The 14,495-nt window shown below is 39.3% G+C and overlaps 2 protein-coding genes across 4 annotated transcripts in view; one reads left to right on the forward strand and one right to left on the reverse strand.

Annotated features, from left to right (window-relative positions):
- Window positions 1-14,495, forward strand: part of CMSS1 (cms1 ribosomal small subunit homolog) — a 225,595-nt gene that overhangs the window by 76,391 nt on the left and 134,709 nt on the right. The gene's annotated exons all lie outside the window — the stretch shown is intronic.
- FILIP1L (filamin A interacting protein 1 like) overlaps window positions 1-14,495 on the reverse strand; it is a 189,372-nt gene that overhangs the window by 73,734 nt on the left and 101,143 nt on the right. For both annotated transcript variants that reach the window (XM_042031672.1, XM_042031673.1), the window contains exons 4-5: window positions 5,275-5,561; window positions 2,920-3,093 (exon numbers count right to left, since the gene is read on the reverse strand). In XM_042031672.1, coding sequence (XP_041887606.1) covers window positions 2,920-3,093; window positions 5,275-5,544 — 444 coding nt within the window. In that variant the 5' untranslated portion in view covers window positions 5,545-5,561. The remainder of the gene's footprint in view (window positions 1-2,919; window positions 3,094-5,274; window positions 5,562-14,495) is intronic.

A 14,495-nucleotide genomic window follows, 5' to 3' on the forward strand; every position in this document is an offset into this window, starting at 1 on the left:
CCCGGGTTCCTCAGATTACTCTGGCCAAATGCTAGATCTGCCCATGCAGAAATACCCATTTATATGTATGCACACAAGTTTACTCAGCCTCCACAGTTCTTAGCTAAAAACCACAGAGGACTAATAAGCAGCAGTATAAATGTCTTCTGTTGAAAATTAAAGTGATAAAATCTTAATTAAGTGATTTGTTGTTTTGTTCTTACTAACCATATGGGCTTTTTGCTGGAATTAATACTTGAACATGCTGTACAATACAATGGAAAATCAGAGGCATAGCCTTACGTAACTGTGAATAGTTGAGCAAGCTAAAAATTCACACAAATTTAATAGTTTAACTACATTTTGCCACTAACTCTTGACTGAAGTCAAACTAGGATGTTGTATCTCATATCCATTACATCAGAACTGAACTCTTCATCTTTCTCTTTTTAGATTGTTTTGGTTTTGGTGGTGTGCCAGAATAAAATCCAGAGTAGTTACATTTTTTATCCAAAGTTCAGTGTAATATTATTCCTGTTAATAATATCCTCACGGTCATTGTTTATAAATGTATAATCCTGAGTTTAGGATTACCAGAGATTATGGGAGCACTTCTTCCCTTGCCTTTTTCAACCCTAGCTGAGCCAAATTTCCACGCAGATACATTGGTGGTCTTCTCCTGAATGCCACCTTGTCAGCCCTGCTGTTTCAGTCTCTTCCTGTGACTTGATTGACTTACTGGTGCCCTACAGCTGTGGTCCTTGGAAAGTTTTGACCAACACTTACAAGATGTTGTGAGGACACAATCAGATAGACTTTGTTAAAAGACTGATGAGGATGCATCTTTCCCCAACATGACTGGCAATGGGATTTTAAAAATGGATTAAGTTTTTAAGTATCCTTGATGGATGCAAAATACAGGCTTTCCTCTCGTTTCACTACTTTTAGAGGAGTTCTCAAAAGTGGTAGGAGGTCTGTCCTATTTTGAACAGTGAGGCACATGATTTTTTTTTTATCTTTGGCTGCATATTGGGGAGAGTTAGAAACCAGAATCTGCTTTTTGATACCATGAAGAGAAGAGAAAAAGACACCACTACTGTGGTAAAGATAAAGTGTATCTTCATCTTTATCTCTCTTTTCCTATATCACCATCTCTGATGTTTTTTTGATTCCTTTAGAAATAGATTGTTTATTTTTGAATCAGGGAAAGTTATTCTTATATTATTATTCTGTATTGACTAGAAGAAGAAATGGTTTTGATCTGTCGCACTTCTCATAGGTTTTGCAAAGGAAGATGTATTAATGCTGCTTTCTAATTTGCTACATTTCTTCACCAATGTACCCTGTTCCCAATGAGTAAAGTTGTCCAGTCACCCAGTTTTCCCACTACATTCTTAATGAAATTTGCCAAGACACCTAAAGTTCAGAGTAGGTAGAGAATTGTGATATAACATTAAAGGACTGGAAATCTTACAGTTCCCTTCTGAAATTCATTGTAATTTCATTTGAGTTTTGGGAAGATTCTCTGTGTTCAGAGCTACAGGGCAAAACTGTCAAGGGTGAGATGCACATGCAGATACAAAGGTACATTGTCCTAGGAGCCAAGGGGGCATTTAAATGGTCTGTTCCCAGACTTTGTGGCTGGTTCCACCTCTCCTTCAGTCTTTATATGTGTTTCAAAAATACAAAAAAAAAGAAAAAAACCCAAACAACTAAACGGGTCTCTGACATAATTCAGGGAGTTTTGAAGCTGAAATTGTGGAATGCCTCCCTATTACAGCATCTTTTGGTTTACCAAGACCAAGAAGTGGCAGTGGTCCTTCTACCCTTTCAGTAGGGTGTTTACCTTTGCCTTTTGAAATTGCCAGATCCAGTGGTGCTACAAATTATTTCTCTGCCATTAAGTGTAAGAAGGAAAAAGTGTGTATAAACTTACGTAAAGTAACAGACTGAGCTTATGTTTTCAAACTGTTTTGAGCTTCTCCTCAAATCATTTCCATTTGTGCTCAAAGTTTCTATGACATAATACCACAATGTTCTAAAATAAATAAACCTTCACAGATGAACTTTATGTGTTTCGGATTATATGCAGAGATTTTAACCTTTGAGCTTCTGAAATGAGAGTTGACCTTTTGCCTGACATAATTTTGTCTGGAATGATCTCTGTGCCCTTAGATACATTTTTGTTCAGAAAACTTGATTGGAGAATTTTATTCATAATTTCTGCTTTTATTTTGTGATGTTTATCTATACTAAGCAGTGTGTTAAAAAATGTTTCTCTGAGTTGGAGACAACTACCTGGGATAAAAAACCACATTCTGATATGAAGGTGCTTTAATATCCAGTGATTTGCATTGCAGGGCAGAAAGGAATCAGATAACATTGTTCAGAAAGTATGGCAGCTGCTGCTGCATTGTAATTAAGCTAAAGGTTACTTAGGTATAATGTGAGAATATTAGATTTCTGCCTGGCTGAAGTTTCTAATGCCAGCTCATTATAGTAACTACGCAGACCAAGCAGGTATCCCCATGACTGCTCCCAAATTAATGGGACATATGCAGAGGTGGACAGCTGTGTCATTACTGCTGGATGGGCCCTTGCAGCCACTGGTAAGGTGGCCTCCATGAGGTAAGTGGGGACTAGGGAGGCTTCTGCTTGTATGGGCTGGGAATGTGGATAGCAGAAAGGGAAGAAGAAAAAGAAGATGGTTTGAATTAGACAAAATCATGTCTGTTGATGTGTAAAGCCCCCAGTCTGCAGTATAAGTGAGGATCATCAGATTTGGGTCCCAGCTGGACCCTGGACTTTGTTCTGCTCTCACTTGCACTCATGTTCCATTCTGGATTTAAAGCTCATTTGCCTCCTTCCCCAGAAGTGGGTGAGAGATTTTCTGTTGAATTTGGTGGGAACTATGATTAAATATCAATTACTCATTCTTACCTCTCCCATAGGCTTTTCATAAATATCTTCTTGCCATTGCTCAGCCTTTGTTTGAATAGCATCTCGCTGGAGTGCCTCTAACACCTTCTTGGGAGTAACAAAGCCGTATTGTGCTTCAAGCAAAGCTAAGTCAATTTTTTCAGCCTTAAGTACTCCTATAACTTCATCTTGAGCCTGCAGAAACACAAAGTAAGGTTTTATCTTGTTAAAATGTATGTATGTATTTACAGGTTAGCTCTCTGCTTTTGATTTTAAGAAAACTGAAAAACTTCTAAAATAAGTCCGTGTATGTAAAGTGCTCTAAAACAGTCAGTAATATGAAGACAGTTGAAAAACATGAGGGAAGTATTGGTCTTTGTATTTTATTCGTTCAACATAACTCCAAGATCTTCAGTCCCTTCATCAAAGATTAAGTATATCTTTAATTACTAGATTGTTTTGCTGTTTCTGGACCAATGTGTAGCATTCACAAGACAAATTTTCAGGGCAAAGTTTGGCTTGTGGTTTTAAAAATTGACTTGTTAGTACAGGATGGTAAGATGCTTCTTGAAGCCTGAAAGTGTTGTACATTCTGTATGTTTTAGGTGCAGATGGCTTCTGTAGTTTAAACCCACTACAGATGTGTCCATCTGTGGCTTTTTTCTCCCACCCTGCATCCTCTGGTGGTGGAGGTTGCCCCTGGCCTCCATTGCAGTGATATAACTACAAGAAGTGTCTCAAACATCCGTTGTCTGCAATTATCTCAGTTAAAAACAAGTATGTGCTAATCCTAGAAGGATAGAATAGGAAGGAAGGAAATTAGAGAGAAGGATGTATCAGGGGAGGACAACACTTTCAGTCTGACACCTTTTGGCTGGAAGACTTCTGTATCCCTATTTATGAGTGTTTAAGTAAATTTTAAAATATGAAATAGTCTATTCCTAATCCTTAGCACTGCAGAAAAAAAATAGAAGAGTGATCTTTGTGCATCTTGAATGTTGTGGAATTTGGAAAGGAATAACATCTAAATTAGAAAATTTAGTTATGGTTGGATTAACAGCTGATCTTCAGCAATTTGACTTGGCATTACAGAAGGTGGAAAATAAGGGATAAAAGATGACTTCTCATCTTCTTCCTTCATGGTGCTGCTTCCTTTTGAATTTCTGACATGATTTAAAAAGTTCATGTCAGGCTCATTGTTTTCCAGTTTCTCATTTCACTCTATTCCAGTTTTAAACCTTAATAATTGAAGTGTGTGTGTATATATATACTTACATATTTATATGATGCATGTGTAATGAAGAGTGTGTATATAATATAAATAAATATATAAAAATGTGTGACATCTGAATTTTAACCTAAATTAAGAAAGGCCAAGTGGGCAAGAGAGAAGTGTTTTGCAAACATGGAAATTGTTCTGTTTGCATAATGAAACAATCTGTAGAAGTTTTCCTTGGATCTACCCTCACAGATTGGTGCAGCTATTAAATATTCATATCACATGTGTGTTCTGTTAAGCATGTCTGTATTATTATATAAACATACACACATATGTTAAGAATAGAACTACCCAAATACTGTCTAGGTAGTAAACTCTGACACCATGTTCTACACCCATTTAGGACACTTTGGCCAGTTTGCTTTTTCCTCTGCCTGTGAGCAGTTTTAAAGTCACTGCTTCCGTGCAATAAGCCTGCCACAAAAATATTTTCCCTGCTCACTGGAAATCTGGTTCCCACTTCTTCAAATTACGTTTGACCAGGTTAGGCATCATTTACCAGTTTACAGATAGTTCCTTTTCTAGGTAGAAAAATGCTCACTCTTCAAAATCCAGTAACTTGTGGGCTAAGTGGCATGTAACACTTTTGCTTCATATGATGGGACATGAAATGGCTATTTTGATTTTTCTAGCAAAGGGTGTTAGAATACTGTTGAATGAGTTACTTCTTGTGAACTGGCACATACTGTTTCATAGGGAGTAAAGCCATGACTTCAAAGGAGAGTAGGGATAAGAAATAATTAAGTAAAAGATCTTAAAGGTCTGTAATATGTTCTCCATATCAGCTTTACAGTGACAAATACTTTGTATTGAAGATACTTAAAACTGGGCAGCACAACTAGAAAGTTTTGTGAGTTCTCTGCTTTGAGAGTTACTTCTGGTATAAAGATCATGTTTCCTGTCTGATAGCTGTAATAACTATAGTAGCTATAATTTTGGAGTGTTTTTGTACTTTGCATTTCATGTTAGTCCAGTATCAGACTAGGTAAGGTGTTTTCTTAACATAAATGCAGCACGTGTTTATGGTGGATGGGGGAATGAGGGCTGGAGGTTGGAGTGTCTTTTAATTTGGAATATAAAGTAGGACAATACATTACCTGTAATTCACCCTCAAGGACACTGAGAAGAAATAGCAAGTCATCACGAGAGAGATCCTCCCTTTTCTTGACAGAACTTTTTTGTTTTTTCTCTGCCTTTGGGCTTCTCAGGATGGTTCTGGCTTGGGCTACATCATCCTTCTCTTTCTGCCTTGTTTGTACATTTCCTCTCCCACTGTAACCAGCCTCTTCTTTGTGGTGGTCTTTCGCCCTTGGCTGGTTCAGCTTTGGTCTGGTTGGGCTTTCGGTGCTGTTACTTCTGGAATGCATGGTTTATATCTCTGAAGCTGAAGGAAATTAAGGAAAAAAGTAATTGTTTTAGCTAACAGAGACTATAAAACTACTACTATAATTGATGGTGGGTATTATTCCCTCCAGAATGGTAATTTTCCCTTCTGCACAGGGCTGTTTGTCATTTGACAAAAGCTGACAACCTTTTGTAAACCAGCAAGACTGGGCTGTGATCCTTACTGGATGTCTCTAGTGAAGTGAGTCTTTACTGGTCTTAAGCCATTGTAACAATTCCCTCCTTGATACTTCAAAGGCAGCATCTTTAGCAGCAGCGCTGGGTGCATCACTGCAAACCACGTTTCCCATTTGTGAGACAAGGCCTACCTCACCTTTCAGGTAGATACTTATTATGGTGAGGCAAATTTAGATTCAGAAGCTTCTCACTAGGAAGATCTTTCTCTTCCACTTCAATAGCATCCCAGCCCTTACGGCGTTCTGGGTTTTCTGTCTTTCCAAGGGAAAGCACAAAAGCAGTCCTCCACTACGACAAGCTACGCAGTCGCGTTATCCACATTTGGCAAAATGTAGGGACTAGCAAGCACATCCAGACTGTAATGCTCCCTCCTGTAACTGTAAATGCTCCCTCCCCAACACCACCACCACCAAAACCAAACTACCTTGCAGATCATGACTTGTCCACTCTGAAAACCATGCAGTATAAAACCTTGCTACTTCTTTAGGGCTTGAATCCAGCACTCTAGAGGTGTTAGTACCTGGTAAAAGGGAGACTTATCCTAACTAGGCCCCTTTGAAGTGCCACTGTTAAGGAAACATACTCTAAAGCCTTTGCAGATAAATGACTAACACTGTGTAAATATTGATTAACCTCAGGAACTTGTGTTTTGGTTATCACCACTCAGATTAAGGAATGAATGGATTATAGTCCACCTCTGCTGGAAAATTGTGGTCATGGATACCATCTAGCAAACAACAGCCTGATCATGTGATTCAAAGGTGAAATTCAACATGTTCCAAACACAGTAAGGCACAATTTTTCTTACTAAACTGCCAAGCTAATTGCTGAAAAGTACAGAAAATTGTTATGGTCTATGATAGGCACTAGATGATTTCTCAGCTGCTTTTTGGCCTCACAATTCTGCGGCTGATAAAATTCTTCGAGAGCCTCCTCCCCCACTCCCTTTCACCAGATTCTGACTAAATCTTCAACTCTGTGACTGCTCTCCTTAACTGTGGTAACTTTCCACTGAATGCTAAGAACTCTTCCTTTTGTTGTTTTTCTGCAAGAGCAGAGGAGGCAGAAGTAGCTTTTAGTTTGTAATGGATGACAACTGAGAGTGGGGTGAATTTATCAAAAACATTACAGAAAAAGAAAGTGACATTTTCTATAATGTTGAAGTCTCTTCTAGTCTGATTTGAAACACTGGTTAATAAGAAAAACTTGTTTCTCCAGGTCTCAAAAAACTAAGGTGTGTCAGATTTGCATGGCAGTGTGCACTGGAAACTGTTTTGTGAAGCATCAACAGTGTCAGGTTAGGATGGGAGCTTATTATAGTGCATGGAGGAAACCAAGAGTTGTTCACAGCAGGCTGGCAGCAATGTTAGCTGGTGATGATTAGTTTAAGTTGGTGTTCATCCTGGTCTTTCAGTCAAATGCAGATTCCCTTTATTTGCTGTGGTCTGTTTATTAGGATATGCACCTTTTTCCCCTTGCTCACAGAATATTATTATTTGGGAAGAAGGCTGTTAGTTTCCTTTGAGTATAAGATGCTGGATGCGTGCTTGGCTTTTGTGTGCAGTTAAAGGCTCATGCTTGTAAATTCAAATTCAGGAGTTGTGAGCTAAATCAGCTCACAACTGAATGTACTCTGAGCTTGTCTGTGGGCTTTGACATCACAAGCACAGGACACTGTGAAATGCATAAATAGTCCATAAATAATTGTATATGCAAGTTGCAGCCGTGGTATAAACTGGACATCAAGCTACTGTCAAATTTGTTGACAACAAATGTCAATATGATATTTCTTGTGGAAGGAAAGAGAAACCAGTAGGTAAGTAAGAGCTTTACACCTTTTCAAGCTTTTGGGATTGGGTGCACCTGGAAATCCTGAACTTGGAAATACAGTCCAAGAAGGACATCCTTCCCTGCATTTACTCTTGCACTGGATGTATGTTGTTGGCTTCAAGGCTATGTGCCACCCAGTTTTCACAGCTGCAGAAGGTTAACTGTGACTTCCTTTTAGGTTTGTCATGCCTACTTCCTAATCAGGTAGATCAGTCCTTATTGCAGTGGCAAAAGGTACTTGGTCCTTGTGAAAGCCAGCTGACTTGCCAGACAGGCTGTGCTCCTATGGAGAATGGCATCTCTTCAGTCTTTTCAGTCAGGATGGAGTTTTCTCCTTTTCTTGTTGAGAGTTCTTACGTACACTTTACCTGTATTCTGTTCTGACATTCCTGAATGCCAGTGCCTACCATCAAATCTGCTAATGTAAATCAAATGCTAATATTTATCAAATTAAGCAATTAATGTGAATTATTAGAGGTTGAAGTGAAATACTAAATGTATACTTTAAGCACTTTCTTAATGGTACTTGAATGTAGCCGACAAGAGGCACAAGCACTCTGGTATTAGTAGCCTGCTTTATTAACATACTCTTTCTCAGTTGATCTACTTAAACTTTCTTACTACCCGTACACTGATAGGCATTATTCTTTGTAGTGTTGTCTGTCTGCAGAAGGATGTCTGTGCTAATGTGGTTGTCAGAGGAGGTAGGTATGAGTAACAGAAGGCCAGTTGAAAACTTCAAATGCGCAGCGTAACTGCTGGTGTAGCAAGCAAAGTGAGACCTCAGAAATAAACAAAACCAAACATCCCATCCACCTACCCTGAAACTCCTCACCTTCAAATTGCCAGACTCCCTGGATGTGCCACCATCTAAGGACTCACCTTCAAAGCACACCCACCTGACATTTTGGACAGAACATCAGCTACTCGTGCCCTTGCACCATGGCACAAAACAGAAAAAACACCCGTTCTATTCCAGAGGGTCCTGGTTTTCTGCAATGTTATTAGACCCTGGAATGACCGTAATGAGACATTCAAGACATGTAGCATCATTCAAAATTTTCCACCTCTGTGTTTTGGTACATTGGGCTATTTTCTGTTTTGAGCAACTCTTTCCATGTTCTTGAAGGTTAATGAAGAGCAATGTTTTATTTCGTTGGGTTTTTTTCCCACAAGGTAAAAATGTTAACAGACTCATAAAATCTTTGAGTATCAGGTGTTCATGGCACCCAAAACAGTGAGCACAGGTTCTCAAGATTAGACTAATGAGCGTAAAATTTGCCCTTTTGCATATCTATCTCAACCAACACTTATATTCTATAATGATGGCATCTGTGTACAAGAAAGCTGTCAACCAAAAAAGAGGTAAGGAAGAAGTGTTTCTTCTTGTCACAGAGTTTGTAATTCACAGAGGCTCTGTGATTTCTCCTGGAGAACTGACTCTTGCATCTTGTGGCAAACTTCTATATAGAAGTTAATTTAAGCCCTTTTTCTCTGTAGCACCAGGAAGGATGACAATATAAGATGCCTTAGAAAACAGTAAACAACAAGTGCTAAAAAGAAATTGATGCTGTGTCTGTGCCTTGCTCCTGTGATCTTTCACCTGTTTTGGCTCAATTACTAAACAGCAGGGATTGTAGCTATGTAAACAGAAGAAACAAGGATACTTGCCAGCATTCTCATATGATGCATTATGAACCATTGCTTGCATCAAAATTAAAACAAGATTGAAAGGGAGCATCCAGATCATGAAGTCATGTCTCTTGAAATCACAGACCACTATGCTGTGGGTACTTAATGGAGATATGTTTTCCATAACTATGCTAATAGAATAGCACAAGACCTGAGTTCTGTGCTATGGTACTTTCTATCACATTAAGAGGTGCCTGTTTTACAGAAGGTTTTGCACTGGTATCTTGTTTGAAGTCACAGTGTGGTGGTTCCCAAGCTCATCAGAGTCTGTGTGACTTGGTAGGCTCAGTCCAGATTCTAAGAGGAGTGAGATTGGATTACACTGAAACATTCTGCTAAATCAAATAATTGCAAGTTACAAACTTAGCAAAGTTTGCATCTATTCTTAGTGTTCATGTTCTTGTTCTTTTTATAGTTTATTTTCTGCTTTCTTTTTAAAGATCTTGCTCATCTCTGAACTGAATGCTGTTCTTCTGCATATAAAGGAGGTATTTTCCTCTTCTTGGTGATGAACAAGTAATCTGAAGGGTCAAAATATACTTTCCTTAAGAGCCAGGTGAATAAATGACCAAATGTTTCTATGATGTGAACTTGGTCTCCACCCTCTCAGTCATATTCTGAAGGAGATGAAACTGCATTTGTCTCTTTGGCAGCAGTGAATAAGCAGGTGGTTCCAAAATCCCTGCACTTTTGTGGGAAAGACTGAGGTATCTTTCAGGGATGGCTTCATGTTAGAGTTTTAAGAGATATTTTGCCATTTGTTTTCCCCTTTAGTGTTTTCCTTTTTAGTTGGTGATTGACTTACAAGCTAACAAAATCCTCCACAGGACCACGTATTTACTTAAACCCAGGGGTAAGGACCCTGAATTGTTAAGAACTTGCCACTTCCTCTGAAAATCCGTGACTAAGCAAGGAATTATGTCTCTCTGGTTTTTAGCATCCCTTAAAGGGCAGTGCTTTTGATTTGCTGAAATTGATAGGACTCCTACCAACAGACTGAATTTTAAAAGGAGTCAAGATCTGATTGCTTGGCATGCCAATGTAATAGGAGAGTGCAAAGCACATGATGTCTTTTGGAAAGAGGTCTGCAATCCTCTGTCCATTATTATAAATATGGATTGGGGCAAGAATAAAAAGGGTCCCACCATAGTTGCTACAGGTCTACAGGCTATTTTTCTTTGTTCTTCCCTGTGCAGCAAAAGCTACTTTGAAGCATCATGTTCAGCATCATGTTCACATACATGGCTAGGGAGAAATTAAGCTCCTGTCCCTGTTCTCCTAGTGTGGCTGTGTGCTGGGTAGTGTCCAGACATGGGAAGGTGCTTTTGGCTAGGCCACATCACATCCTCCAGCAGGTTTGTCTTGTTCTCCTTTTGTAGTCCTGGTGTGGTCTTTAGGCCAGCAAATGCACCTACTGAACTGGGGTAGAACATGAAAAAGTCTTTTTAATAATTAGAATCCCAGGATATGACCATTTCACAGCATCACTGAGCCTCTCCTGGAACTGGTGCCCTCTGACAGAATGTGCTTACAGCTTTTCTTCTTCCCCTAAGTGGAAGTACATTGCTTTGTGGTAGATTTGCCCCACTTCCAAAGAAAACAGCCCTTCCTTTTGGGTAGACTGCTTTAGTGTTTTCCTGAAAACCGCTTGCAATGGCTTGCATCCAGAGGGATGTTCTGTTCAGAGGTATGGTCTGTGCCATGACCAGCTATCTCATTTGGGCTGTGCTCTCATTCTCAGTAGACTTCGTGCTGTTTTGGTGCATAGGCTCGTCATTTAGGGAAAAGAGACTCCTTTAAGAGGTTCCTCACTCAGGGAATCTGGGATAAGTAAGTGTTTCCATCCTGGCAGGGAAACAGCAGGATTAAGACATTTTTCTGGGAAGACTGATGCAAGAGTGCTTACCTGTGTACCCTGATGCATCTGTTGGCATGCAGAATTGCAGGAAGTCAAGTAGCAGAAAGAAAATAATTTGGCAGTCTGTTTCCCCTCTCACAGGATCTTGTCAAATTTTTGTCTTTGAAGCCCTTGGGGATCCTGCAAGAACAGCAATTACTCAAATGGGAAGAAAGTCTGGATTTAGCCAAGGATGTGAACACTCCCAGACAGGAAAAGTGCATGGGTGAGAACCGGACGTCATTTTTGTGCTGGTTGTGGTTTATGTTCATCTGACCACAAGCCAGATTCCTCATCCCTTGGCTACAGGGAGCCTCTTCTGAGACAGTAAGATGTCTTTTGAACTGCATTAGAGTTGTCATGGTACTCTGCTCACAGTAAAGGTACTGTGAAATCTCCACCATCTGTTGCCTCCTCCTCCCCCTTCCAATCCTGTGGTGTTTTGCAGGATACACACTGAGTGTGGCAGCTCAGATCTTCCCAGGTCCATTTTGCATATGTCCAGGCTTACAGTCATCTTTAGAAGGCTGAGTCTGTGTGAGAGGTTTTGACCGGGTCCTTTTGAAGAATATATCTGTGTCACTTGTCTGTCATTTCGTTATTGGTGTGTGAATTTGTGATCTAGTCTTCATTCTTGTCATGTCTCAAACTACAGATACATAAATACAGATAAACACACACACAGAGCCCATAGGATTTTGTGCCAGAGAAAAGTAGAGAAAAGAACCTATGCCATGTGACTAGTTGCTGGTTTTGTGGCTCTGACTGCAAGTTAAGCCCGTTCTGTAGATTAACTGATCTCCTACTAAGTCTTAGGTGGTGTTTGCCCACATATTTGGCAGTTTAAAGCACACACATTCACAGTGCACAGCATGAAAGCATAAGATGAACAAATGTGAAATTTTTACATTAGGAATATATGGTTAGGAATGTATACTCCTTCTTGGAGATGTCAAATTTTATTGTAAGTAGGATTCTTCAGATAGTTGCGTAATAGACCTCTTGGTGATGATCCATGAGAAAATCAAGAGTTTGGGCTCCTTGATGCATCACACAACATTTCTTTGGCAAAACTGGGCATCTCTTTTGAAATCTGAAATGAAGGCCTGGATTCCACAAAGCTCCCAGCTCAGAAATCAGTACTTTGAGACATGGACTGATTTTTTCCTTCTCTCTGGTAATAATTTGAAACAACTTCTGCTAAACCCTTCTTTTCTCTCCTCCACAGGAATTCAGCTCTCCTAGTTTGTGGTCCAGCATTTTGCCAAGTTGATGGTAGTCTTGGAAGATGACAGTATATTTATCACATTACAAGTGTACAGTTCTTGTAGTAAATAGGTTAGACACAGGGGACTAGCTTGAGGTGATTTGTCTTGTCAGTGAGGAGCTACCCCTGCCACAAGGCCACAGTGTGAAGCCCAGGGTTTCGTTGTAGTGGGAGAAGGACTCTGAAGCTGCAGGTGCGCTGTAGCTTCAACGTGCTGCTGCAGGATGACACCACCAGTATAATCTTTGGAGGAATCAAATACATTTGATTTGTCCTCAACCTTCGGAACCCATGAAAACATGGGTCCAAAAGGTTGAGGAGGAATCAAAAGTAAAATACCTATAATGTCTTTAGCTTTCTACTGCTGGGAATAGAGGGTTGAGGGGAATTTTATGCAATTAGCTGAATTGCCTCTGAGATTAATAGGGTTTGGGGTTTTTTTCAGTATGCTTCCATGGATTTAGGTTTGTTTTATCTTTCTTTTTAAAGTAAAATGTTTCATACTTATTTTGTAATTAGATTATTTATAAGGATTAGGGCAAGAGAGGTTTTTGGTTCATGTGAAGAAATGTCTCTGTAACATCAGGTAGATCTAAGAGTTTGAAAAAGTAAACTCTGCTATGTCATATTATCTGCTCCTCTTACTGAACAAAAAAAAAAAGGTCAATCTTGCACTATCTGTGTGACAGATTTTTATTGGTAAACTGAAATAAAACTCAGCTGCTCCAATTTCAATTATATAAATTTACTTTCCAAGTATAGAATTTTCTCTTTTTACGAGCATAAGAAATAGTTAACATTATTTAATACCGTGGTTTTAGTTTAATATTTATTAATATTTAATTTACCATTGAATCTAATATTTATTACTGTTATAAACATGGTTTCATATTTATTATTCTGCTGCTGTAATTTTGGCTCTAATGTATAATTACTCTGGAATTACACCATTATCTGAAGCAAAACCATGAAAGAGTGCTACACGAAACAAAAATGTTTCTATCTTAGAAACTGTGTGTCTAAAGTCATCCTTTTCCCTGAGTATCTCGAAACTACCTGGACTGTAGACATTTATGTAGCTGGATAATTCAGTGTTTCAGTTGATAATTTCAGTTTTTCCTCGCTGTGGCTATCTCTCAACTCTCTGTAGGCATCAGTCTCCCTGAAATTTGTAGAGATGTCAGTACCTTTTCCCCTCCATCTGCCCTGTTTGGAACTGGCCTTGGTTCAGGCTGGGACCCCTGGTTAGATATTGGACAAAATGTGCAGCCTCCTTGCTGCAGAGAAACAAGCTCAGGCTATCCTTAGGAAGAACACACTGGGAACTTTGGTTCGCCCTTCCCAGATTCATCTGTCATGGAGATATTCATGAAAGTGAAGGGTAGGCTATTCAGACTGGTAAAACAAATGGGTTTTTGCATGTGTGACATGTTACTGTAAATCCCACAGGAAATAGTTCAAGTGAGGTATTTTAGGACTCGAGAAGGGGCTCTCCATCTGTTTAGCTTCAGTCTTGTGTAAGGGAAAAAACCCAACCCAAAATTTTCTAAGTTTTGGGTTTCAGGATAGGCCAGAATTTTCTGTGTGGTAAGTCACACACCTTCTGTCTACTGAATGGTGAAGGTTTGTTGTTTTCTTTTGAGGTGGTTTGTTTGAGGGTGGTTTTTTGCAACATTATGGAGGGTTTTTACTGGCTTTTATGTTTTACAGGTTGTCAGTCTGATCTAGTTCATACATTCATATCTCATTTCTCACTCTTTCACATGAGATCCATGTACCTCCCAGGTCAATACCTATGCTTCTGGCTTTTGCTTTCTCTCTGTCCACTAGAAACTTAGTAAATTAATTAATAGGTTCATGGTGTGAACCTATGTAAAGGTGTTGTCTCAGCAATGGCATTAGTTTTGTGTAAGTACATGTTTTACAGAGTTTAAAAAGCAGGGAAAGTTTTTTACTGCACAAGACTCTCTTAAATGTTTCATGTGTTTGCATAGGCACAGATGGGCCCTTTCTTCCCTGGGTTCAACATGATTTTGGTAAATGGGAACCTA

This window comes from Corvus kubaryi, unplaced genomic scaffold, assembly GCF_017639235.1.
Source record: "Corvus kubaryi isolate FWS band 111438036 unplaced genomic scaffold, C.kubaryi_AGA036_p1.0 37341, whole genome shotgun sequence".
In the NCBI taxonomy this organism is placed as follows: domain Eukaryota; kingdom Metazoa; phylum Chordata; class Aves; order Passeriformes; family Corvidae; genus Corvus; species Corvus kubaryi.